At 40.0% G+C, this 27,431-nt stretch overlaps 1 protein-coding gene across 4 annotated transcripts in view; it reads right to left on the bottom strand.

Moving 5' to 3' along the window:
* The window catches only part of ARHGEF26 (Rho guanine nucleotide exchange factor 26), a 133,087-nt gene that overhangs the window by 34,134 nt on the left and 71,522 nt on the right, over positions 1-27,431 (bottom strand). For all 4 annotated transcript variants that reach the window (XR_007135591.1, XM_047785115.1, XM_047785134.1 and 1 more), the window contains 5 exons: positions 24,340-24,492; positions 20,868-20,997; positions 16,502-16,576; positions 9,648-9,737; positions 1,068-1,222 (listed from right to left, as the gene is read on the bottom strand). Coding sequence is in view for 3 of the 4 variants with exons in the window: in XM_047785115.1 (XP_047641071.1) it covers positions 1,068-1,222; positions 9,648-9,737; positions 16,502-16,576; positions 20,868-20,997; positions 24,340-24,492 (603 nt within the window). In the remaining variant the exon portion in view is untranslated. The remainder of the gene's footprint in view (positions 1-1,067; positions 1,223-9,647; positions 9,738-16,501; positions 16,577-20,867; positions 20,998-24,339; positions 24,493-27,431) is intronic.

Below are 27,431 nucleotides of genomic sequence, written 5' to 3'. Positions count from 1 at the left end.
TTACAATTCAGTTTGAAGTTTCAAGCTAAAATGTCAGCAACTCAGAAGTAGAATTCAAATAAATATTTCATGATAAATGTGGACATTTATATTATATAGTCATAGAAACCAGTTTCCATGATTCTTTCTACCTTGTCTAAACTATACCTTGTGCACTATTGTTATTATACGCTAGCTAATATGCCCCACCTTCATTGCCTTCATATGTGGAAATAACCCCAGAGTTATATTTTTAATCTAAGTTCATATTCTAGGAAAATGGACTATTTGTGGAGGAACAGCAGGAAAACATCTTATGATCCTATATATATTGAATAAAGTTAATAAATAACGCTCCCTAGACAAAGACAGAGCTAAGGACAGAGGGTAGTGTGTGTGTGTGTGTGTGTGTGTGTGTGTGTGTGTGTTTTCAGTGGGGACAGTTACAACAAATGCTGTAAAGTAAAGGCTTGTGCGTTGTGCGGTATTTCTCCTGGATGGTCTTTAAGCGGCACATGTACATATGACCAGAATATAAAGTAAGAGGATTAAACACTCTGCCAACCACGTGACTGACTTTCTTCCCTGAAGAAAGGAGTACTGGCATATTACTACATCCTCCCAGTCACAGGTAAACTTTTTTGGATGAACAATCTTGAAGAGCAGTGGATTTTAAATTAAGTTACAAGAAGCACTAGAGCTGCGCCCCAGCTTGTTTGCAACTGGAGCAACTTTTTTCTGTCTTATATCAAGGTTCATGGCAGAAGAAGTGTGAACAATGCTGACGAAGAGTAAGAGAACTGCCTCCCCAGGAATGTCATGAGAAGCCAATGACATAAACGTGTGAAATGTTTAAACAGAGGCTTGCACACTGGAAGCTCAGCCGTTACAATGATGATGCCGAAAACTATTCGAGCCTTGGCTGTAGAGGTAATCTAAAGAAAATGAAGCACAGATGCTCATACGATTCCATGTGGAGAAACTACACACCTAACATCTCAAGCTTTTAAGGGGTGATCGCCTCCCACAGGCATTTGAATTCCATTTAAAACTGGATGTACAGCTGGCAAGGCCACAAAAAGGCTTACCTCTTCTTCTTGGTGATAATGAGAACGTCGTTAAAGAGGAAGAAGTAGACCTGCTGTTTGGATGTTCTTTTTGAGAAAAGCACAGTATCTTCCACGTAGGCTGTCAACTCACCCCTTTTGACCAACCATCGGGAAGAGGAGACTAGAGGAAAAGGCTACAGAAAGAGAAAGTCAGTACCCAAAGCCAAAGTCAAGTCCTTTTAGGATTACTGAAAGTAAAATATAAAACTTACATTCATACAAATGATAACATCATTACCTCACAGAATTGTGTATATAATGGGTATATATAATGGTGAAATATAATTAGAGAAGGATAGTACATTCTCCAAGAGAAAATCAAAAAGAACAATTTATTTTCCCATATAAAAAATATGGCTGTTAACTTGCCTATATGAAAATGAAACTCAATGAGAAAACATTACTGAGTCAACCAAAAATTATTACCCTTCCATTAACTCTCAACTGAAAGAGAAGATTGATAAGGAGCCACTTAAAACTGAAAAGCCTCAAAATTTTGGTATACATTGCATTTATTTTAAATATCACAAATCAGAATCTCAACATACAGAAAAATATAGATAAATGACAAGAGACAAAAAAGTCTGCATTCACTTCATGAACTAAAAAGACTTCATTCAAAAGGAAAAAGCCGTGAGCCGTGAGCCGTGGCAGAGGTCGCAGACACGGCTTGGATCCCTCACTGCTGTGGCTTCGGTGTGGGCTGGCAGCTGTAGCTCCTATTTGACCCCTAGCCTGGGAACTTCCATATGCCGCAAGTACAGCCTCAAAAAGCGGAAAAGACAAAAAAAAAAAAAAAAGAACAAAAGGAAAAAAAAATCCCTGCAATAGTATGTTTTATCTCTTGATTATCTACTTAGATAACACCTGTCAAGTTTATAGTAATTTTCTTCATGGAATTTCATCCCTGAAAGCATCATGCCACTTTCTGTTTGTGAAAATAAAGTTCTTACAGAATAATCCATCTTAATCTCATAGAAAAGGCTATATTCAAGGAATTACATACTGTCTTTTCTTTATTCAGTTTAGAGTTTCCATCTGGAAAACTCTCAAAACCTCAGAATAATCCTTACCCTTGAGAGCTCTTTTTCTTAAGTTACCAGAAATCCTTACTGCCAAAAATCTGATTTAAAAAATGACATCCATAAAATAAGCAAAAGTTCTTGGACTCACAAAAGATAACTGTAGTAAATGTGGTGCAACTAAATGTCATGCATTTCAGGGAATAATGATTAAAAATAGTCAAAGGAAATTGAGGATATGAGGGAGGAAATAAGAAGACTAAGAAAGGATTTCATTTTTTTTTTTTTAATGTATAAAGGACATTTATAAGAAGGCCGCTCATCAGTTATTTACTATTTTTCTGAAGATTAACAAGGAAGATGAAAGATCATGGCTGACCTCAAAATTTCAAAACTAGCTATTAAAGGAATTCATGTAGTTTCCAGCCCTAAAATCTCCTATCATATGATGACTGAGACTTAAAAGGCAGAGATAACTCAGAAGGACACCACCAGCACACACAAGAGGTCACCACAGAGAATCAGAGGTGGGTTAGGTCCTGCCTAACGGCTGCAATTACTGGGCTCACACTGCTATCCTGCCGTCATGTATAACCCCACAAGATGAACCCAAGACAGTGCTATGCACATGCCACCCCATGACTGTTTTTAGTTTAGGAGACTGGGTAAGAAAGGTTTCTATGCTCCTGTGGTATTTAAAATAGACTGATTTTTATGGACGCCTCATACTCTACTAGGCAAAAATAAATTCTAATGAATATCTATAATTGATAATGGTAGAATTCCCATTGTGGGTTCACTCTCCGGCCTCACTCAGTGAGTTGAGGATCTGGCGCTGCCATGAGCTGTGGTGTAGGTCATAGACATGGCTTGGATCTGACATGGCTATGGCATAGGCCGAAAGCTACAGCTCTGATTTGACTCTTAGCTTGGGAACCTCCATATGGCTCGGACGTGTCCCTAAAAAAAGGCAAAAAAATAAAATAATATTGACAATGGCTTTCGGTATGTCTGTGTCTCTTTTGAAAACAAAAATCTGATATTATAAGTGTCTTCTGTTTCTGAGTTTACTGTTGAAAGATTAAACTCATTCAGATAGTTTTTACAAAGAAGGTGTAACAATGACCAAAACAGAAGAATCAGAAGAGCCCAGAATGTTCCTAAGTGGATTCCCATAGTTCAGAAGCTCTTAGAATCCTGATGTGAATCAAAAACTATGAGAGATATTTGTAAACAAAAATATATGCTTAAGGGTATGGATATAATTCCCATGTAGAAAAGACTTTTCACTCTTTCTGTTGAGCATCCTAGAAAACCAGCCTCACCAAAAAATTTAACTAATTTTATGGACCAGCAAGACAAGAAAGGCAAGATTTTTTCTAAAGTTAAATAAAATGAATCACTTAGCCATTTCAAAGTATGTATATATAATTCAGCAGCTTTTACTGCATTCATAAGGTTATGCAATGATCATCACTATCTAATTTCAGAACATTTTCATTATCCTACGAAGAAAGCATACTGATGCAGTAAGCAGTCACTCTCCACTCTGCCCACACCACACAAGGGCAGCCACTATTCTACTTCCTAATTCTAAGGATTTGCCTATTTCTGGACAGTTCATATAAATGGAATTATACAATATGTGACATCTTGGGCCTGATTTCTTTCACTTTGCATACCATTTTCAAGGTTCATCCATGCTGTCTTATATATCATTCCTTTTTGTGGCTGAATACTATTTTAAAGTACGGATATACCACATTTTATTTATCAATTCATCAAATAAGTTGAATGACATTTGAGTTGTTTGCATTTTTTTTGGCTATTATGAATAATGCTGCCATGAACATTTGTGTCCAAGTTTTTATGTGAACAACTGTTTTCAGTTCTCTTAGAAGAGGAATTGCTGAGTCCTACGGTAATGCTATGTTTAACTTTTTGAGGAACCACCAAACTGTCTTCTATGGTGCGAAGGCTTTTTAACACTTAAGAGTCCTTCGTTTTGTCTGTTACATCCTGGATTTCTACTTGCTATTTGCTAGTAGGGCCCTCAAACACCAAGCAGCAGACCCATCCACCAAGCAACACAGTACCACCCCACTCACACCTAATTTACAGCTCCATGGAATAGCGTGAGAATCATCCATGTGCACTTTACAAAGGCAAACCCCCATTACAAGACAAAAAATAATTCTTCCCAACTCTGTGGAGGAAACTTTCAGAGAAAGCTGTAGTTTAGTAAGAAAAAACTCAGAGTTGAGGCACAAATTAAGCTCGGGTCTCTGATCTTAGTTCAGGGACCAACTTTTTCTCTACAACCCTCACACTTCCTCTCCATTCACTAAGCTTCTTAATTAAAAGTAAGCTTACACATTCCTATATATAAAACAGATAATCAGCAAGGACCTGCTGTATAGCACAGGAAACTCTACTCAATATTCTGTAATAACATATATGGGAAAAGAATCTGAAAAAGATCGAATATATGGATATGTATAACTGAACCACTCTGCTGTTACCTGAAGCTAACACAACATTGTAAATCAACTGCACTCCAATGTAAAATAAAAATTAAATTAAAAAAAAGAAAGTGTAATCTGTTTAAACTGTTTCACACATCATTCACTCTTCAACTTGCGGCAACATGTCCACCACGCTATGAGACTTCTCTGACAAAGCATCTTCATGATGTTTACAGTTGTTTACTGTGAATCAGGTAAGATCTGCTCCAAGTCCTTTACTTCTATTATTTAGTCCCTACAATAACTCCATGAGGGAAAGTGCCCCTATCAAGCCCCATTTTACAGTTCAGAAAACTAAGAAAGTTCAGTAATTCCCAAGGTCCTATAGCTAGAAAGTGGTAGAGCTACAAGTGGAATTCAGGCAGGCTGGCTCCAGGGTCACGCTCTTAATTTATACCAGCTTCCTGTACTAATCCAGTGGATTCGATCCACCTCTCTCACATTATCAGGTGTAGCGCATGACACTCTTCCAAAAACTTACTAACTTAAAAATGAAAAACATAGTGTGTTTATACATACGCACAATATATCTATGTACATACAGACATAGATAAGCTTTTATCCCCTCCAAATGGGAAAAAGACCAGCCTTATCGTACTGTCGTGGTGAAGAACTTGTTCCCTGCAGTCAGCTGCAGGTCTGAATCCAGGCTTCAGTACTTCCTGGTGTGTGACTTTGAGCAAACAATTTACTATTTCTAGCTTCACCTTCTTCAACTATAAAATGGGAATAACAATAAGAAATTTCATGGGTTTATTGTGAGAATTAAATGTGACTAGTGAAAATAGCCCATAGGAAATACTCCATAAATATTTTCATGGCAATAGAGGTTCTGGTAGGACCATAAACCAATTACAGCCAACATGGAACCCACTACCTTTCCCTCAGGGTCACTCCTCCTGTGGATTCCCTTTCCAGGTGGATGGTGTGACTCTCCATCAGTCAACTAGACTAGACCCCTGTGGTACCAGGCTATTGCCCTCCTCCAGGCATTCCACAGGGCTCTCCCCCTCTGCTTCCAGACTCCTAACTTGTTTTCCATCTGCAATCTTATTATGTTCCTCCACACAGCTGCTGTCATATGTTTTTTATTTATTTTTATTTTTATTTATTTATTTTGTCTTTTTGCCTTTTCTAGGGCCGCTCCTGCGACATATGGAGGTTCCCAGGCTAGGGGCCTAATCGGAGCTACAGCTGCTGGCCTACACCACAGCCACAGCAACGCAGGATCCGAGCCACGTCTGCGACCTACACCACAGCTCATGGCAATGACAGATCCTTAACCCACTGAGCAAGGCCAGGGATCAAACCTGAAACCTCATGGTTCCTAGTCGGATTCGTTAACCACTGAGCCAGGACGGGAACTCCTGTCATGTGTTTTTTAAATAATAAACTGAATTTGGTGTGTGTGTGTGTGTGCGTGTGTGAAGTGGAAAGGGAGAATTTAAAAAAAAAAAAAAAGTCCTATAAAAACTGCAAAGTGAAAAACCCCCTGCCCACTCAGTTCCTCATGGACCCAGTTCCCACCCATCAACTACTGCCCCCCATTAAGGTAGTAACTATTACTGTTCTATAACTTTCCAGAGATTTCCTACACTATAAACAATGTTTTTCTTTTTTCCTCCAGTTCTGCACCTTACTTTTTTGACTTATAAGAAAGTTTACCTATTGATATCTAAAATTTGTCTTCATTCTTTTTTTTTTTTTTGAGTGGTATTACATAAGTTAGGTATACTATAATTTACTTAGTCCTCTATTGATAGATATTTAGGTTATTTCTACTCTTTTGCAATTATAAACAGTGCCATACCAATAACTTTGTGTGTATGTGTCCATGTATGTGTGTTTACCTGTGTGTGAATATGTGTGTGTATAATTTTATACATTCATAGTATACCTATAGGATAAATTCTTAGAAGTAAAATTCCTGGGTCATAGTAACTTGTATTTGTTATTTTGATAGTTACTGACAAATCGCCCACCATCGAGGTTATATACCAACAACAGATAAAAGTGGCTTTCCCTACAATCTTGCTGATAAAATGTATTATCAAACTTTTGAATTATTTATTTATTTGCATTTACTTAAAGTTGTATTGAAGTACAGTTGATTTACGGTGTTGTGATCATTTCTGCTCTACAACAAACTGAACTGTTCATAAATCTAAGAAGTGAAATATATTATTTTAATTTCAATTAGCAATTTTCTTCTGAATGAAGTAAAGCATCTTTTCCGATGTTCAACAGTCATTTCCCCTTCTGATAACAGTTTTCTTATTTGCAATTTTCTAATGGATTTTTTTCCTTATCTGTTTCTTATCAGAAAGGTTATATGTTGGGAACATTAACCCTTTGTCTAACTGTTAGTTCTAAATTTTTCCCTTTTCACTTTTTAAATGGCCTTTATTTTTCCCTCTATAGAGGGAAATTTCTAAATTTTCACATCATATAGATAAATTTATCAATGTTTAAGAGACTTCTGGATTTAGAATAAGCTTGAAAGGCTTTTCTTATGATACTAAAGTCATCTTTACTAAATGCACATCTGACTGTGTCACTGCCCTGCTCATAACCTTTCAGTGGCTCCCAGATGACCCTGTCTCTGCTCCTTCTCCTGGACTACAAGGCCCTCCCCATGAGTTCCAGTTCTGACTCACTCCCCTGCACCACACTCACTGTGTGCAATTCCTGGGCTACAGCAGCTGAAACCATGCCCGTGCATTTGTTCCTTCTCTGCACTCCTGGAACGACCTTCCTATCTCGCCTTTCAAGATTCAGTTCTCATACCTACCTCCAGTATGAAGCCTTGCCTGGCTACTACAAGCTTCCCATCCCTCTGTCCCTCACTCTTAGGACTGACAACCCCCTCTCTCCACTGTGGGTTCTCAGAAGTCTTCCATCTCCATTGGCAGCTGTAGACTGGGCTGGCTCCTTTGCATTTCTGTAGTCCGCTACCAGACCATAAGCCCCCTGAGGGCAGGGATCATGTTTTTGTTTTCCCAGGGCCTTCCACAAAGAAGGTGCTTATAAAACTTGAAAGAAAATTCATGTGCTTGGACAAATCCCTTAACTTCTTTGAACAAGTGTTTTCTTGCCTTTAAAATGAACTGAATAAAAAAAGTCTATTGTTATTCACAAAATATTATAGAAATAGGGTCCTAAGATTGTATTAGTATGCCTAAGAGGTTTGAATGAAGTCCTTCATTACAAATCTAAATTTAGAATGTTTTCTTTTAAGCTTGCAATTTTAATCACTGAACCAAGAGAAAAGAAACAACCAAAACCTCATGAATTCAACTGATGTTATTCACCTATTTTTAACAACCCTTGGGGTAAGCATTTTTTCAATTATAAATTAATTGTGGTTCCAGAGAAATAGAACTTAAAGTTGTCTTAAACCAAATGATTGTTGGTGAAAAAGGAAAAAGAAAACTTGCTAGGGAAGGAATTTATCAACGTTTAACTTGGAATGGTTAGAGACTTAACACTTAAAAAGAAAGGAGTTCAAAAACGTTTAACTTGGAATGGTTAGAGACTTAACACTTAAAAAGAAAGGAGTTCAAAAACCTCTGATGTACAGATACTATTTTCTAAAATATTTAAAAACAAATAAAAGATAAAGACGAGATTCTTTTTTTTTTTTTTTTTTGGCTTTCAAGGGCCGCACCCACGGTGTATGGAGGTTCCCAGGCTAGGGGTCTAATCAGAGCTACAACCACCGGCCTGCGCCACAGCCACAGCAATACAGGATCTGAGTCTTGTCTGCGACCTACACCACAGCTCATGGCAATGACAGATCCTTAACCCACTGAGCAAGGCCAGGGATCAAACCCGCAACCTCATGATGCCTAGTTGGATTCGTTTCTGCTGCGCCACAACAGAAACTCCAAGACAGATTCTTTCTGAAGGATGGGGTAAAAAATGGGTTTTGAAATTGCTGTCTATTTCTATAAGAGGGCATAATAATTAAAATGTGTGTGTGTGTGTTTTGTTTTTAGCAAGTATCCATCATCTTCTCTAAGAATCACAGATCACGTTCCTGCATCTAAACCTTTACAGCCCTGGTGTCACAGTGGAAGGGTTTACACTGATCTGCAAGTAAGGACATCTGGACCCCAGTCCTGATTCTGCCACCATGACCCTGTTAACAATTATTCTCTTTGGGCTGTATTTTCCTCAATTATAAAATAAAAGGGTGTAGCTATATCAGTGGTCTTCAAACTGACAGGGCAGAGAGTTATCTACATAATGCCATGATCACTCTAATTCCCCTGTACAAATGAGGAACACTTTCATGGTGAAAAAATACGACCAGTCACTTTAAGATGCTTAATTAAATTCCAGTCTCATAAGAAGTAGGTAGCATCACAACAGTGAGCACTCACATCCATTAAGGACTCAACTATGAGCCAACAAAGGCCTTGACCAAGCAAGGCCCAGCCTCATCACCAATTGTCATTTCCTTCTTTATTCATCCTGTCACCTGCCCGAGTAGCACCGGAGAAGCAGTAACAGGCAGTATATATGCAAAAAAGAATTATGGAAGAAAAACACACTTGAAAAGAACAATCCACTAATAATCCTTTTTGCAAACTGGGGAAAGAGTGTCCTTATCTGATTGAGGAGAATACCCTGGCCCCGTTCACGGGCTACTACTGTTTTACAGGACACTCAGAGATAACTGAGGAAATCTCCTTTAAGTTCTAAAATTCCATTATTTCTAACTACTCTTTTCTCGAGCTTGGTGTCTTCCTAGAAGAAAAAAAAAAAAATGCTACTTAGATAAAACCTAACTCTGTGGTCTGGAGAAAGGTCACTTTATCTGGTATAAGCAAAAACAGAATTGCCCCAAAGCAAAGCATCTGCTCTCCCTCTGCCAGCCAGCCTCTCTGTAATCAATTTATGGCCCTTCTTTGAAAAGCAAATTCCTCTTCACTTTGTTGCCCTCAACTATCTCTCTACTCACATAAGATTTAAGGAAGAGAAGTAATAAATCTGTTTATGAAGAATACCTTAATTTTAAATTCCAGCTGGGAGTTGATCGTATACATCATTTCAGTCCTTTCCATCTTCCGGGCTCCTTCATTGCAGAGTCGAACCAGCTGGAAACAGAGAATAATAAAGAGGGTTAAGAGGTGGGGAGAAGCCTCACATTCAAATGCAGATCTGTCTTGCATGAAATAATTAGCACTTTGGAAATTCAGAGACTTATTCCAGACAGTTAAAGAACTCACAGTTTCTTTTTTTTTCTTTTCTTTCTCTTTTTTTTTTTTTTTGGCTTTTTAGGGCCACACCCATGCATGGCATACGGAGGTTCCCAGGTTAGGGGTCAGATTGGAGCTACAGCCACGGCCTAAGCCACAGCCACAGCAACGTGAGATCCAAGCCAAGTCTGCGACCTACACCACAGCTCATGGCAATGCCAGATTCTTAACCCACTGAGTGAGGCCAGGAATCAAACCCGAATCCTCATGATACTAGTGGGGTTCGTTACCACTAAGCCATGATGGAACTACCCCTCTGTGCATTCTTATCACACCACCCTTTCCACACACACCAGGCAGGCTCCTCACAGGTCTAGTCTCTTTTGCTCCTTTTCTCTGCCCCTCCTCCTCACCTTCACCCATGGGGACCTCACCAACCTCAGGGCAAGCTGCACTTCTCTCCCTACTTCAAATCAGAGCAGCTGAAGGCAGACAGACTACCAACTTCAAAGGCGAATTCTCAGCAGAATGCAACATGCAAAGCATGTGACCAGTAACTCAGATGCTGGAAGAGGGAAGCCTTTGGGTCAAGGATGGCCAAGCTAAGGAAAACTCAGTTTAATTAGAATTACTGAATCATCTAAAATAGTTTTCATGTGGAGCAATGGGTTAATATCTGGCATTGTCACTGAAGTGCGAGTTCAATCCCTGGATGGGAACTTCTATATGTAATGGGCACAGCCAAAGACAAACAAAAAAGAATCATCTACAAACAGAATGCATTCAGTCCTTTGATGACTAGCTGTAATATTGTCATTTATAATGAACAAAATATATATTTTGTCTTTGTCCAAGTTTCCTGGCACACAGCTCCTAAAACCCTTATAACTTCCTATATAAGGGTCATAGGGGCGTCTTTGGCCATGACTCAGTTTTGTTACCAGTTCTTGAAATAGCTCCGGAGCAGAAAAATGAAATAGCTATCTTTTGTTATTCATAACAACCCCCTTTCAACCCCATTAATGAGGTGAATTTTGGAAAACCCCTAAGGATATGGGGCTGGTTGCCGGAGGAACCAACCCAGTGATCAGAGAAGGCTGGAACTTTCAGCCCCATGCCAGCCTTCCAGTTGGGGGAGAGGGGCTGGAGATCAACTTGATCACTACAGGCCAATGATTTAATAAATCGTAAGAAAGCCTCCATAAAAATCCCTGCACTTTGGATCTGGAGACCTTATGCGTTGGTGAACAATACTCCCACATGCTGGGAGGGTGGCATCTCAAACTCCATGAGAACAGAAGACCCTGTGCTCAGGACCCTTATCTCTTCATCTGGCTGTTCACACATATTCTTTAATAGTCTTTGTACTAAACTACTCTTATAGTAAGTATACTGTTTTCCTGACTTCTATGAGTTCCTCCAGCAAATTATTCAAACCTGAGGAGCAGGTCATGGGAACTTCCTATTTATAGCCAGGGGGTCAGAAGCACAGGTAGCAACCTGGACTTGTGATGAATGACAGAAGTGAAGCTGGGTGTTCTTGGAGGCCTGAGCCCTTACCCTGTGGGATCTGAAGCTATCTCCAGACAGAGTGAACTGAACTGAATAAATAAGGCATCCAGCTGGTACAGCAGAATTGCTCTGTATGGGAAAAGCCCCACATACATCTAGTGACCAGAGTATCAGAAATTAAGTGTTCTGTGGGTAGAGCATTGAGGGCGGAGGAGACACACAGGAGTACCTAATATATAATTACCTCGTACCTAGGACATAATTAGGTCACTGGCCTAAGCCAAAACAAATTCTGTATTTCCAATTTCTTATTAACTGAAAAATCTGTGAAAAATGTCCGTAACAAAGATTATTGGCCATAAATTTAGACAATGTGATTGTCAAAAACGGAAGCTGCTAATTCTGGTTAGATTTAATATTACTGCTTTATTAAGTACTAAATGCCTAAAATAGACCATAAAGGCCCTGACCTAATTCTGTTCCATGTAGGTAACTGGAACAAAATGGGTTACACACTTTCCCTTTTTTTTATGCTTATATGAACATATAAGCAATAATCAAATGAGCACAATCATTTAGATAAGGCAATATTCCATGCAGCACTATTCAGAAGAATAAATGAAATGGGTACCATATGAATCCATGATTAAGTGTGCATTTCTACCCAATGGAAGGATAGGCCATGAAACGACAATAGTCATTATCTTTAATAACTATCTTATTATCTTTAATAAGATTACTGACACGTTTTATTTTCTCTTATTTAAAGTTATCAAAGTTTCTGTACCTTTTTTTTTGTCTTTTTAGGGTCGCACCCGTGGCATATGGAGGTTCCCAGGCCAGGGGTCCAATCGGAGCTGTAGCCACTGGCCTTTGCCAGAGCTACAGCAACCCAGGATCCGAGCCACATCTGCAACCTACACCACAGCTCACAGCAATGCTGGATCCTTAATCCACTGAACGAGGCCGGGGATCAAACCTGCAACTTCATGGTTCCTAGTTGGATTCATTTCTGCTGCGCCACGACAGGAACTCCTGTACTTTATTTTAAAATGTACCTTTATAAACACTAAATGCATTCTTTTCTTTCTCTTTTTCTTTTTTTTTTAAGGGCCTCACCCATGGCATATGGAGGTTCCCAAGCTAGGGGTCAAATCAGAGCCACAGCTGCCAGCCTACACTACAGCCACAGCAACATAGGATGTGAGCCACATCTGCGACCTACACCACAGCTCACAGCAATGCTGAATCCTTAACCCACTGAGGGGATCAAAACTGCATCCTCATGGATCCTAGTCAGGTTCCTTAACTGCTGAGCCACAAAGGGAACTCCTAAATGCATTCTTTCAGAGCCAGCAAAAACCTTATTAATTCCTCCCTTCCACATGCCTCTCCCTTTACCATCACTGACCATGGTTTAGTAAGTAAACTAATTTACCAAATTTAGTAAGTTGCCACGGCGATTTCAGCCACACACAGGAGCAATTTCACTGAAGAATGATTCACATTACACAAATGCACTTCATTAGCATTTTGATTATCAAAAAAGGTATTACTCAATTTTCTCAAAAATGAGTATCTATCTAGAGAGATTTTCCCAAGGGCATTAGGTGGAGTCTGGTTCTAAAAACTTGGGCCTCAACATACCAAATTTCACTCTCTAAAATAAATACTGGGAATGCCCAATTTCTTTCATTTCAGATAAAGCAAGCAAGTGAATTTCTGCATTTTGCTTTTGAACTATACATGCTCTATATACACAAGCTTTCTGTCAAAAATACAGAATCTAGGAGTTCCCATTGTGGCACAGTGGTAACGAACCTGACTAGTATCCATGAGGATGTGGGTTCAATCCCTGGCCCTGCTCAGTGGGTTAAGGCTCCAGCGTTGCCATGAGCTGTGGTGTAGGTCACAGAGGTGGCTCTGATCCTGTGTTGCTGTGTCATAGGCCAGCAGTTCTGATTTGACCCCTAGCCGGGGAACTTCCATATTTGGCGTCTGTGGGCCTCCCCCTCCCCCCCCAAAAAAATCCAAAATCTATAAAACGCCACACAAATGAAAAAGAAGGTGAACTGCTGAGCTAGCTATACCACTAGGAGACTGGGGGAATAATACAGATATTCATGACTCTTGCTCCAGAAAGAGAAAGAAATGCTGTCCTAGAGAAAACAAGTCACTGAAACACCACTTCAGGGAGGGCCTTTTCCGTAGCAAGTACCAAGGTAAGGCAATTCCATTACATTTTTGCCAGCCTTACCTAAAAGCACCAGTATCAAATAAAGTGAACTAGAGATACCTGAAGCGGTCTATGGTAACTGGGAGGTGAAATTCTTGAAAAAGCTACCTATCATTCCTAGTTCAAGTCCATAGCCAATTACTACTACCTTTCTCCTTTCTCTTCTGTGTGAATCTTTTCCAACTTATCACTAAAAACCAAACAAAATGTGACACAACCTCTTTCAGGTCTAAGGCTAAAACTTCTTTAAGTAGCTTCTCCAAAAGACCCTCCCCTCCCCCACAGGATTTGGGGTCCTGGAGGAGAGACCCATGGGTGGCAGACCTTAGGTATAACTTCACACCTATCAGGCTAAGTTTCTTCACTTAGTGGTTTCCAAAGTGGGAAATGCAGACCACTAATGGAGCAAGAGATTCATTCAAGTGGTTCACATATTGCTGTGGTTTGAATGTCTGTATCCCACCCAAAACACATGTTTAAATCTTAACCTCCCCCCAGAGTTCCCATCATGGTGCAGCAGAAATGAATCTGACTGGGAACCATGAAGTTGTGGGTTCGATCCCTGGCCTCCCTCAGTGGGTTAAGGATCAGGCGTTGCCGTGAGCTGTAGTGTAGGTTGCAGACACAGCTCTGATCCCAAGTTGTTGTGCCTATGATGTAGGCCCGCAGCTGTAGCTCCAATTCGACCCCTAGCCTAGGAACCTCCATATGCCACAGGTGTGGGCCTTAAAAAAAAATCTTAACCCCCCCCCCCCAAACTGGTATTAGGTGTTATTCTTAGTGTCTGATACAGGAGGCCCCCAGAGAGTTCACATGCTCCCTTCTGCCAGGGAGAAGTCTGCAACCTGGCTGGAGAGGACCTCGACCCACTCATACTGGCTCCTTGATCTTGGACTTCCAGCCTCCAGAACAATGAGAAATAAATTTCTGTTGTTTACAAGCCAATCAGTCTCTAGGATTTTGTTCCAGCAGCCCAAATGATTTAGGAAAGAGATAAACTTATTTTTGATATAAAAGTGTACATTAGAAAAATAAACAACTAGCCAATAAACCCCTGATTTTGTAGTTATTTTTGGCAAAGTTTATTATTATTAAATAGAGTCAATTTAAAGTTGATGAAAAGAAACAGTACTTTCCAGTAGTGGTACATGGCTTCCAGGTGTTCAGGACGTTTCTGATGTCATCATTAGCTTTGCTCCCCTGGGTCAAGCCCATCCCATATTCCAATGATCCCTGCACCTTGGACTGCTTTCTCTCAGCTAAATAGTCCCATCGGCATTTAAACATACCTCAGTTTCATAATCATTCAATAAAAAAAGACTCTCCCTCCTTCCCTTTTACTACAGCTCTCTCTTTTCATTCTCAGCCCAACTGATGAAACAGCTATACTTGCTGGCTGCCAGTTCACACCTCCCACTCATTCCTCAACACGCTCCCATCTGGCTTCCACACCCACCCCTGCAAGGATACCACCCACTTGATGACAGATAAACCCAGTGAACTCTTCAATCATTATCTCACTCTGTCTCCAGGAGCATTCAACTGAGCTGACCTTCCTTTCTTCCTCCAAATTATATGCTGTTTGCCAACCATTATGGTTTCCCCTCCTTCTCTGGTATGTTTTATTTTGTTTTTCAAGTCTCCTCTGCTGGTTCCTTTTCCCTAAACAAGATGAAGGCCAGGGTTCTTCAGGGTTGTAGCTCAGATTCACTACTCTTCCTATTCTGCAAAGTCTTCCTGGGTAATTTCAATCACTCTCCCAGTTTCAAAAATCATCCCTAAGCTGATGGTCCACAAATCCATGTCTGCAACTCAGGTCTCTCCCTGATCCTGACCTGGATATTCCATTGGAAGAAACCTCAATGACCACACATCCAAAATGGAACTCATCAGCTTCTCCCTATGTTTCCATATTGAGATAAATGAAAGCATCCATCAAGTTGTCCGAGCCAGAGGCTATTTTCCTTGACATCTGTCCCCAAAATGCCCACCCTCATTCCCCATGCCCACCTCCCCAGGGCTGTAGGATTGCTCCTCTCCATCTTGATATCACACATCAGTACAGGCCTGTCGTCTCCAGTCTAATCAACTATAAAGGCCTCATAATTGGGACCCATAAAGTTATAGCTTGCATAGCATCCTAAGATAAGGTCTACAAGTCCTTGAATGGTTCCTCAGTTCTCTCTCCTGGACTGGGCTCCAGTTACATGAAGAACATTCCAGTTCTTCAAATTCTACAAACACGTTCCTGTCTTTGGGTCTCTACATATACCTGAGACGCTCCATCCCTTAGCCCTTAGTCCCTGACCCACAGCTACTCTTGCTTCAGATTTCAGCTTCTACATTACTATGCTCTTCACTCTTCTGTCACTCACCATCCCCTACAGTAATTTTTATTTAATGTCTGCCTCCCCCTTTACTCAGCATCTTCCATGAGGGCACTAACCACCTATGTCTTATTCTGCTGTTTTGAGGGGTAGGCTTCATCCCTGGCACTGTAGTCGACACAATAAATATTTGTTGGATGAGAGAATGAATAAACAGCTAATTCAGACACCAAAAGAAAATGAGATCTCTAAAGGCCCTTAAGACAAGGCTGTCTGAAACAGTAAAAATGCCAATTTCATTTGAGTACAGCAAATATTATTTTCTTTTTTCAACTACTTCAAGAATGGAGTGCAAAGACTGTGAGAATCTACCAGTTCCCAGCATCAAACCCAGACATGTCCTCTTTGAGGTATCTGAGCAGTTTATTGTCTGATGAGCCACTCGACAGTTACCTTGTCATTGCTGTGGTTGTGGCAGAGGCCAGTACCTCCAATTCAACCCCTAGCCTGGGAATCTCCATATGCCACGAGTGTGGCCTTGAAAAGACAAAAGACAAAAAAAAAACAAAAAACAAAAAAAAAGTTACCTTGCTTACTTCCTTTAAGGCCCTTTTGCAGGTTTCATATTTTGGAGAGTCCTTAGGTGTCTTTTGACAGATAGTCTGTAATGAAGCAAAAGAAGAACAAAATCAATTAACTTGTATGAAGTAAAATAACACCAATGCCCAGCCATATACTCTTACTCATAGTAAACTTAATGCTGAACCCAATATTATGGATGAGTATAAAGATGGCATTAAAATCCAATTAAAAAATTGGAAATAGTCTTTTTAAATGTATGGTATCCATGTACACCCAGGGGGTGGTTAAATAAGAGGACAGGCTTCAGAGGTGGGTAAACCTGGTTTCAAATCCCAGATCTGCCCTTTACTAGCTATTTGACCTTGGGAAGGTCACCCACCCTGTCTCTATAAGCTTCCGTTTCCTCAACTGTAAAATTGGGATAATGTTAACCATATCACAAGGCTGTTTACAAAAGTTAAATGATAATGCATATAAAGTTCTTTATCAGTGCCTGGCTTACAGGAGGACCTCAATGAAGGACCAAATTCCTTTAATTATCACCATCATCGTCATCATTATTAGAGGCTATTATATTTGTAGATGACAAATGCGAATAAAAAGATCAAGAAAAAAAACAGCTGCTGGATTTTCTCTTGATATATTTACACTGCGATTTTTGCTATGGTAAAAATGAGTTCAAAGAGGACCAGTTTGAATTATACTTTTGAAACTATGGCCATTCAAAGCCAATGGAACCATTTCAACTGTTAAAAATATTCACTGCAATGAACAAGTTTAACTAAATCTCCAAATGAAGTGAAATTGAAGAGACCATGTTTTAAGTACATTTAGACTCTCCCCAGGTGGCCAGATCCTCACACATGGGAAATAGATTAGGGCAACAGATATCAAGCAGAGATGGAAAATCCTAGGAGCCAGCAAACCACTGGTACCTATATATAGACAAGCATCAAGCCTATAAATCCGACAGTCAGGTGTTAGGATTGTTGAGTGATAGGTGAGAAGAAGAGTATGCCATGGGGGGGATTACATTAATGGTTCTCAACATGTTTTCACTATGACCCACTTTAAGAAATACTTTCAGAGAGTTCCCATCTTGGCTCAGTGGAAACAAATCTGACCAGTAACCATGAGGACACAGGTTCAATCCTTGGCCTCACTCAGTGGTTTAAGGATCTGGCATTGCTGTGAGCTGTGGTGTAGGTTGCAAACATGGCTTGGATCCTGCGTTGCTGTGGCCCTGGTGTAGGCCGGTAGCTACAGCTCCAATTCAGCCTCTAGCCTGGGAACCTCCATATGCCATGGACGTGGCCCTGAAATAAAAGAAAGAAAAGAAATATTTTCACACTGCAACTAGTACACATGCACCCAAAAATGAAACAAGTTTTTTATGAAATAATATTTAACCACATTATGAACCATGTATATAGATCATATACCACATCACATCATCTATCCTATTTCACTTTTTAAAAACACTGCTCATGATTCAAAAATCAATTTCATGATGCACTAATGGGTATAAAAGCACTTTGAAAAAAATACTAGTTTTTACCTCTGGAAACAGGCATCTTGAGTCCAAAGTTTCGTTGCACCCTTCAATTTTATGTACAATTTTACTCACACTCAATTTTCTATAGAGAATAACTACAGCTTTACTCACAATCTCAAAAGGGTCTATGACCCCAAAAAGTTTAGCCCACGGGGCAATCAAGGCATAAATCTCCAACATGATACATACAATACAGTATGTTAGACTTAGTGCGTCCCAATCTATCTAAGCAGTTTCCTCAAAATCAAAATAAGAGAGAATATTAAAAGGCTGAGGGATCACAGCATACACAGAAGCTAAAGAAGCATGGCTAAAATGCATTTTCAGAAAAAAAGAACAAACCCTGAAAATTCAAAATATTGTAAGCAATGTTACATTTAGGAAGCACTCATTTCTTGCTAAAAATAGTAATAGTTTGAAGTCATATTTCCCGGACTTCCCATCGTGGCGCAGTGGTTAACGAATCCGACTAGAAACCATGAGGTTACAGGTTCGGTCCCTGCCCTTGCTCAGTGGGTTAACGATCCGGCGTTGCCGTGAGCTGTGCTGTAGGTTGCAGATGCGGCTCGGATCCCGCGTTGCTGTGGCTCTGGCGTAGGCCGGTGACTACAGCTCCGACTCGACCCCTAGCCTGGGAACCTCCATATGCCGCGGGAGCGGCCCAAGAAATAGAAAAAAAAAAGACAAAAAAAAAGAATATGTATTGAAGTCATATTTCCCTATATGAACTGAAGTTTCATTATTTTTATAAAAGCCTTAAAAGTCACAGCCAAAATTTAGTTTTTATAATATGTCCGCATTCTATTCCTAGACGTGATCAGTACTGATTAAAAATAATTCAGAGCTAGATTTTCAAAACTCCAAGTTTCTCAATATTTACAAGGAGAGAAGTTCCCAAATCACAGGAGATGGAAAAGGAAGGGAATAAAGGTAGGAAGGAGACTGAGGTGAACGTGGAGAGGAGCAGGCGCTGTCAATTCTGAAATGACAGCCAAACCTCCCCAAAGGTGTGCAGAAGAGCCACCAAAGTGACCATGACCACATGGTTTTACTCATTTTTAAATTTCAGTGCTCCTTTAGAGTATCTTAAGAATGTATAATAGAATGGAGAAAATGGAAATTATTTTGCAACTTTACACAATTATTTTGTAACCTTATGCAATCATAATTTTTTGCTATATTTTTATCCTGTTTTGATTTGTAAAAATCAAAACTGACAATGTATTAACATTATCATCCAATTTTAGAGTAGAACTATGCCAAAATCTAATCAAAAAATACTCTTTGAGCTACCATATGATCCAACAATCCCACTTCTGAGTATATACCTGGAAAAGACAAAAACTCTAATTCAAAAAGATATATGTACCCCAATGTTCATTGCAGCGCTATTTACAGTAGCCAAGACATGGAAACAACCTAAATGTCCATCAACAGATGAATGGTATAAGAAGGTGTGGTATACACATACATTGAAATATTAATCAGCCATGAAAAAGCATGAAACAATGTCCTTTGCAGCAACATGTATGGGCATAGAGATTATCATACTCAGTAAAGACAAAGAGATAAGAGAAAGAGAAATACCATATGATATAACGTATAGGTAGAATCTAAAAAGTCATACAAACAAATCTATAATCAAAACTGAAACAGGGAGTTCCTGTTGTGGCTTAGCAGTAACAAATCCAACTAGTATCCTTGAGGATTTGGGTTTGAGCCCTGGCCCCACTCAGTGGGTTAAGGATCTTGGCTGTGGTATAAGTTGTGGTATAAGTTGTAGATGCAGCTCAGATCTGGCATTGCTGTGGCTGTGGCTGTGGTGTAGGCCAGCAGCGTACTACAGCTCTGATTCGACCCCTAGCCTGGGAACTTCCATTTACCATGGGTGCGGCCCTAAAAAAAAAAAAAAAAAAAGACACTTTTTGGCCCACTAGATGGAGTCATGTCAGACCACTGGATCCTCTCAAGGCTGCCACTGCAGTTCCAGCCCAGCCAGTGTGTACACCTACCCCTACCGCCCCTGCCACCTCCCCTACCGGTCCCACCTGCTGGTTGTCCTCACAGCTGAGCTTCCCACCAGGCAGTCTCTCCTCTCCTCCTAGCCACTCTTGCCACTATTCAAAATCAAATACTTGTTTTCTTCATCAATGTTCCCTAAGAAGGATGCCTGACTTTCCTCACTCCAGTTTTGAGCAATGCCAAATAGGGCAGATTTACGCTTTGTGATGCTGAAGATGATCTCCTTCACTGTGAATGGAGGTGCCCCAGCATCTTGGAACATTTCAGGGAAGGGATCTTAGTGGTCAACCAGAGGAAACTGAGCCCCAAAGAAAGTGACTTGCCCAAGGTCACATGCCTAGTGGCTCAGCCAGAAAAGGAATCAAGGTCCTTGACCTCAAGAAGTCAATATTCTATTTCACAAAATGCTGAATAAGTGAGGCATGCAATCTAACTTCTTCAGAGTGACCCCACAAACCTAAACTGAAGATAATTTCCAAAGACGTTAGACACAAATGGGACCTTCCATCCAACCAAACGGCACCTTCTTACTTGACTAGGGGACTTTATAGAAGGGATGTAATTTAAGCGGAATAAGAATAATTTTCTTTCTCTTTTTTTGGCCACACCCACAGCAAGTGGAAGTTCCTGGGCAGGGATCAAACCCATGCCATAGCAGCAACCCAAGCCATCGCACTGACAATGCCAGATCCTTAACCTGCTGAGCCAGCAGGGAACTGCAAGAATAATTTTTTAAATCAGAGTGTGGCAGCATAGCCATCCACAGAGGAAAGAGACACCAGTTCCTGTCTTACGTCCATCAGCAGGGGGAGGCGCGTCACCCTCTGCATGGGGAGAATGAGGAAAGAGATCATGGGTAAATTTCTGCAGTCTTCATGGGACTCAATTCGGGACAAAACCTCCTTAAAAGATGGGTTGGTGGCTCTGAGGAAAAACAAAGAAAGAAAAAAAACTTCAAAATTCTTCTAGTTAGAAGCAGGTAAAAATGTATTAGGAAATACTGTGATAAATTCATATATTATCAATGACTTTTAAAATATATAAACAACATACACACAACATTCCATAGGCAGACATGGATGACTTGTCTGCTTTTTGTTATCAGGACAGAATATAAGTTTGAGGTGATAGTATGAACAATAACATGGAAACTTAATGAGCTAGAACAAATTTATAAGTAGAAAGTAAGCAAATGAAGAAGTAATGGTATCATAATGGTGAATGCATACATTACAAATCTGTATACACACTAGATCCCATATCTGATCATCTACATAAACATTCAATTAAAAAGACAACAAATATGTTTTAAGCCACTTCTTTGGTCTAGATAATCTAAGAAAGAAATGTCAGGTTGGATTTACTTATGAGGATTGTGGACTTTTTTTAAAGCTTTTAAGACAGAAAACCTTCTGACCATGTCAGCCAGGATATTCCCCCTCTCCTAGGGACATTAGAACTGGGATGATACTGCCACAACATTTCAGTGGAATTAGACAAAATACACTGACATTAAAGGATCTCATGTGGAACCACCCACATAACTTTCAAGGAAAGCGGAGAAGGGATGTCAAGAAGAATGGAGCCTTGAAAAGTCCCCAACCTGCCAATAAGACCTGGTATTCAGTAAAGGTGGGTGTTCAACCGAGGTTTTCTGGAGTTCGTGTTGTGGCTCAGGGGGATTAAGAACCCAACTAGTACCCATGAGGATTCAGATTCAATCCGTAGCCTGGCAGCTGTAGCTCCAATTTGACTCCTAACCTGGGAACTTCCATATGCCGCAGGTTTGGCCTTAAAAAGCAAAAAAAATAAAAATGAAAATGAAAATTCCACGTTGGGAGTTCCCATTGTGGCACAGTGGCTCGGATCCCATGTTGCTGCAGCTATGGCGTAGGCTGGCAGCCATGGCTCTGATCAGAGACCCCTAGCCTGGGAACCTCCATATGCCACTAGTGCAGCCCTAAAAAACAAAAACAACAGCAGCAAAATCCTGAGGTCTTCTGCATTTAGTGGGTTCCTGACACTGCATCTCTAGCCTTCTCACCTCCTCACCCCAAGAAGAGCTCCAGTGGGACTCGTGAGGAGGCGAGGGGTGGTCCTGGATTCTGTAATCCCATGTTGGAGGGGCAGGGGAAGGTCGAAAGGCAGGGTAGCAGTAATTGTAACCTTTTAAATAAACACACACACACACACACACACACACACACACGCACACACACACCCGCACATATATACACATACACACTTTGCAACTTAAGATGATTTGGTTCAAGGCTGATAGGAATAAATCAGGAAACACTCAGAATAGCAGATTAAAAGAAAGTACCCAGAAATGTTTTAATTTCATTCTCTTACACTGAGGCTATTTTTTTATACATACACTGAGGTATTTTAAAGCTTCCTTTCCTGCTAGCTTTGAAAAGATTTTTTTAGGAAGTTTAAAAACAAAAATTCTAAACCAGTTGCATATTTAAATCACTTAGGCCCCAGGCCCTCCAATTCCAAAGATTCTGATGAAACAGTCTGGGATGGACCCTAGGCGTTGTTTATTTGCTTGTTTTCAGATTCCTAGGCATTTGCAAAGTGCAGTTGAAGTTGAAAGTCATTGCTCTAAAAGTAAATTCATATCAACTCAGCTCCTGAAAACACAATCGCTAATTTCCATGTGAAAGCTCAAATGATGGTATCACTTGAGCTAACTTAAATAAAACCTTCATTTTTAAAGAGTTGCACAATGTACAGCAGTACCTACCCACATTTTTTTAAAATCCTGCAAAACAAAATGAATTTAACTTTTCATATATGTAACTTTTCCAAGAGGTTGGGTTTTTTTCCAACAGCTACAAAGTAATCTTTACATAGCAGTTCCCATCTGGGGTGGGGGGCTAGGGAAAGTGAAGGGGGTGATTCTCCACCCCCTCCCCTGCAAGGAATACTGGGCAGTGTCTGGAGACATTTTTGGTTATCACAACTCGGGTAAGGCGGTGCTAGCAGTGTCAGGTGGGCAGAGGCCAGGGATGCTGTTAAGCACCCAACAATGTGCAGGAAGAGCCCTCACAACAAAGACTTATCCAGCCCAAACCCTGCTTTATACTAATAACCTCACTGAGGTTGGCAGCTGTGGGTTTTCCATGGAACCTATATAAGATTTTTTTTTTAGGTGCTCCATGGCATGCGGAAGTTCCCCAGACTGGGATCAAACCCCGTGCCACAACTGCAGCAATGCCAATCCTTAACACTCTGCACTACACGGGAACTTCCTAGAGAAGATTTTAATGAGGATCGAGGGAGGCACAATCAACCCTTCTCTCCAACTTGGGGGCTTTTTCTTCAGGCAGCCATGAAGTAATCATCATCAGCCCAACCCCTCTGTAGGGTCTCATACATTGCATAGAAGCTGACCAGGTTTCCACGCTCTGTTCACAAATGTCACAACTCACAGAAGGGGGTGAGAATGATAAGAGACAGTCAGCCCCCAAACCCTGCTTACAGCAATGTACAACTGCACTGCAAAATGAATAGCTCCTTGTGATAAACAAGGCCCCTCTTCCCCGAAATAAAACAATACAGACATTACTGAACCATTGCTGACCCCTTTAAAGGATAGAGATAGCATATACACACCAACACTCTCAGTAACCTAAACAGAACAAAGGGAAAAGGCGTGGAGAGAAATTCAAAGCTTTATTCTTTTTTGTTTCATAATTAAAGGCTTTAAACATTTTTTTTTTAAATTGCCTTCCTTTGGACCTTCTCTGCTCTCCTCACCCCTAAGTCCACAGAGGGGGGAAATCAGGAATTTCTATAAACTGAATAGAGTCATCTTTTGCATGGCAGAAGATCAGAACACTAGAGAAAACTCTGAATCCTGGGCCCTAGCTCAACCTGCCCAAGAACTCTCTGGGCCTCAGGCAAATGACTTAAGGGCTAGTTAATGGCTTAGAAAACAAACTTCTTGGCTTGGAATGATGATCACCCCCTCCCCCATCTCCATCCTTCTCCTCCACTCCCATCCCCTGTCTTGCAGGAATTAAAAAAAAAAAAAGACCAAGAAAACAGCAAACTATAATTTCTTAATTGCGTTAGAGACAAAATTCTGCACAAATTAGACTTTTCTCCTTAAACACCCTCACCCTGAAAGCAACTCTCTTAAATATTTCTCCCTGTGAAACTGATTATAGGAGGCATTTCTAAGTAATTTCTATCAGTGTGACCTAATGAAAACATGGTTAGATAATTAAAACTGTAACAGTCAATATTGCTTACAACAATTTTTGAAGTGTCCGCTGTTGGTAGACTTCATTTGTGCAGTATTTCACATATGGGTCAAATGTGGATGCTGTGTGTTTTTCCACAATGTCACTTATGTCATCTATGAAGATATTATTCTGATGTCTTGCTTCCAACTCTGTAAAGAATCTGAAAAAATAAAGAAAAGCATTTATACTTTCTTCTATATGCTTTAATAGACAACAGATTATCTTTATATACTGCTCTTACACAGGGTTTGAGAGTATCAACAGTACACAGTAACAACAACAAAAGATACAAGAAAAATTATAAAAAAGTCCAGATTTAAATCTCTCATATTAATACTGTCTTACTTCAAATGGCTGGATTAAAACATTGATAATCCAGGTCATTTCTGTCCTTTCAGGTGTATTTTAGAATTTCACCATTTTTTTAAGAATTCCCTAGATATTGGGGGATTCATGCTTACATCTTTTACTGTATTGAAAAGCATATGAGCAAAACATCTAAGTAAATGCCTAAAAATCAAGTCAGAAATAAACATAATTCTATGTGTCCTTTCTCTCAAAACAGACAATCATACTGTTTTAAATCTAATACAATGCATGACACTTAAATGTCTACATAAATTATTTAGACTGCCATTTAGCATTACGCATGTGTGCATACACACACACACACACACACACACACACACACACACACACACACAGGTGTATTGTGTCCAGCCCAGTTAAAATTAAATTTCAGATAAACAATGAATAATTTCTTTTGGTCTTTTGTCTTTTTAGGGCTGCACCCACGGCATATGGAGGTTCCCAGGCTAGGGGTCGAATAGGAGCTACAGCTGCCGGCCTACGCCATAGCCACAGTGACGTGGGACCTGAGCTGCATCTGTGGCCACACAGCTGCTCACGCAACATCAGATCCTTAACTCACTGAGCAAGGCCAGGAATCGAACCCATGTCCTCATGAATACTAGTCGGATTCGTTAACCACTAAGTCACAACGGGAACTCCATAAACAATAATTTTTAATACAACTATGTGCCAAATATTGTACAGGACATCTTGGGTGTTATATCTTTCCTGGCAGAACATCAAAATCTGGTATTTGAAACAAGAGTGCTCCTGGCTCACAGTGTGGTCCACAGAGAAGCAGCACTTGTATCACGGGAGAGTTTATCAGAAATGCAGATCTCACCACCCGCCTCCCTCAGTTGGAACCTGCATTTTATCAAGATCACTGGATGGTTTGAATGTGCACTGACAGCTGAGACCTGCCCTAGAACATACTTACTGACCAAGTTCAGAGTGGTAGGAAAATCTATGAGAAATAACTATCACGCAAGGAATAAAGCATTTTCCAAAATGGTGTGAAGAAGGTGAAATCAACAGCACTATCTAATGTTGACTTCTGGAATAGGAGTACAAGGGGAGGGAGGTTCATTTTCCAAAACCTTTCAGCATTCAGCACCATAACACAAAATTTAAGGCAGACAGTAAATGAAACAATAAAAAGTTATACAAGATGATTCACTGTAAATATGGGCTAACATTTTCTCACATTTATACCTCAGTTATTTTTCAAAGAAAATCCTGGCACTCAGAAGTAAAACAATCAAGACATTAAGGTCTTATTTATATAAAATTACATGTACATTAAACTCATTCTAATATAAACTGTATTAGCTTGTCACCATTATTGATTTTACTTTTGAAAGCCTAAGAGCTTAGAAGATAAATGCTTCTTTTTTTTTTTTTTTTGCTTTTTAGGGTTGAACCTGCAGTTCCTGGGGCTAGGGGTCGAATTGGAACTACAGCTGCTGACCTATACCATAGCCACACCAACAGTGGGATCTGATCTGTGTCTGTGACCTACACCACATCTCACTGCACTGCCAGATCCTTAAGCCACTGAGTGAGGCCAGGGATCAAACCTGCATCCTCATGGACACTACTTGGATTCATTTCCGCTGAGCCAAAAGGGTAACTCCAGGAATGCATTTTAACTCCCTAGAAAAATGACTTTATTTATATTCTGACAGGGTACCTACATTTTTATTTCCTTTAAAAAGGGCTTAGGAGTTCCCATGGTGGCTCAGTGGTTAATGAACCTGACTAGAATCCATGAAGATGTGGGTTTGATCCCTGGCCTCGCTCAGTGGGTTAAGGATCTGTAGTTGCCATGAGCTGTGGTGTAGGTCACATACTCGGCTTAGATTCCGTGTTGCTGTGGATGTGGTGTAGGCCAGTAGCTACAGCTCTAATTCAACCCCTAGCCTGGGAACTTCCATATGCTGCAGGTGTGGCCCTAAAAAGCAAAAAAAATAAAAAATAAAAAATAAAAATAAATAAAAATAAAAAGGACTTAGGAAAAAAATCAATAAGGTTCCCATTCACATCATCCAAGCCCCTTGCTGAAAACAGCAAGAGGAGACCCTAAAAGCACACTTTGCAGGACTGTTTGGTTTTCCTTCTAGTGGGATCAGGATTGATACGCACAGTTCCTAAACAGCAGATCAGAAAAAACAGATCTTTATGTTCTAAGAGTCCATCAGTGGCTTCATAACGCTTTGTCACGCTGCATTTATTAATATTCAAATAAAATATCGGACCTGCTGCAAAAAGTTTCAGAACTTCAAAAACAACCAATTTCAAACCCTATACAAGCAAAAGCCATGCTTCTTAAATATTTTCTATTTAGATTGGTCCCTGACCTCAAGAAATTTGTGATATATTAGGAAAGTAAGAATGATAAACAGAAATGATAGAACATATTGGAACATGTATGCATAAGGGTGTTGGTGGCAGCATATTTTTTAATTATATGAACTATATATTTTTTATTTTGATAAAATATACATTACATACATTTTACCATTTTAATCATTTCAGTGGCTTTAATTACATGCACAATACTTTACAACCATCATCACTAGTTCTAAAACACTCTCCTCACCCTAAACAGAAATGCTGTACCCATTAGAGTAATAATTCCGTTTCTCCATCTCCCTAGCCCCTGCTAACCTCTAACTTTCTATCTCTACGAATTTGCCTATTCTAGAGATTTCGTGTAAGCGGTATTACATAATATTTATACTTTTC

This window comes from Phacochoerus africanus, chromosome 1, assembly GCF_016906955.1.
Source record: "Phacochoerus africanus isolate WHEZ1 chromosome 1, ROS_Pafr_v1, whole genome shotgun sequence".
In the NCBI taxonomy this organism is placed as follows: Eukaryota; Metazoa; Chordata; class Mammalia; order Artiodactyla; family Suidae; genus Phacochoerus; species Phacochoerus africanus.
This window is presented reverse-complemented; position numbering and strand designations above follow the sequence as displayed.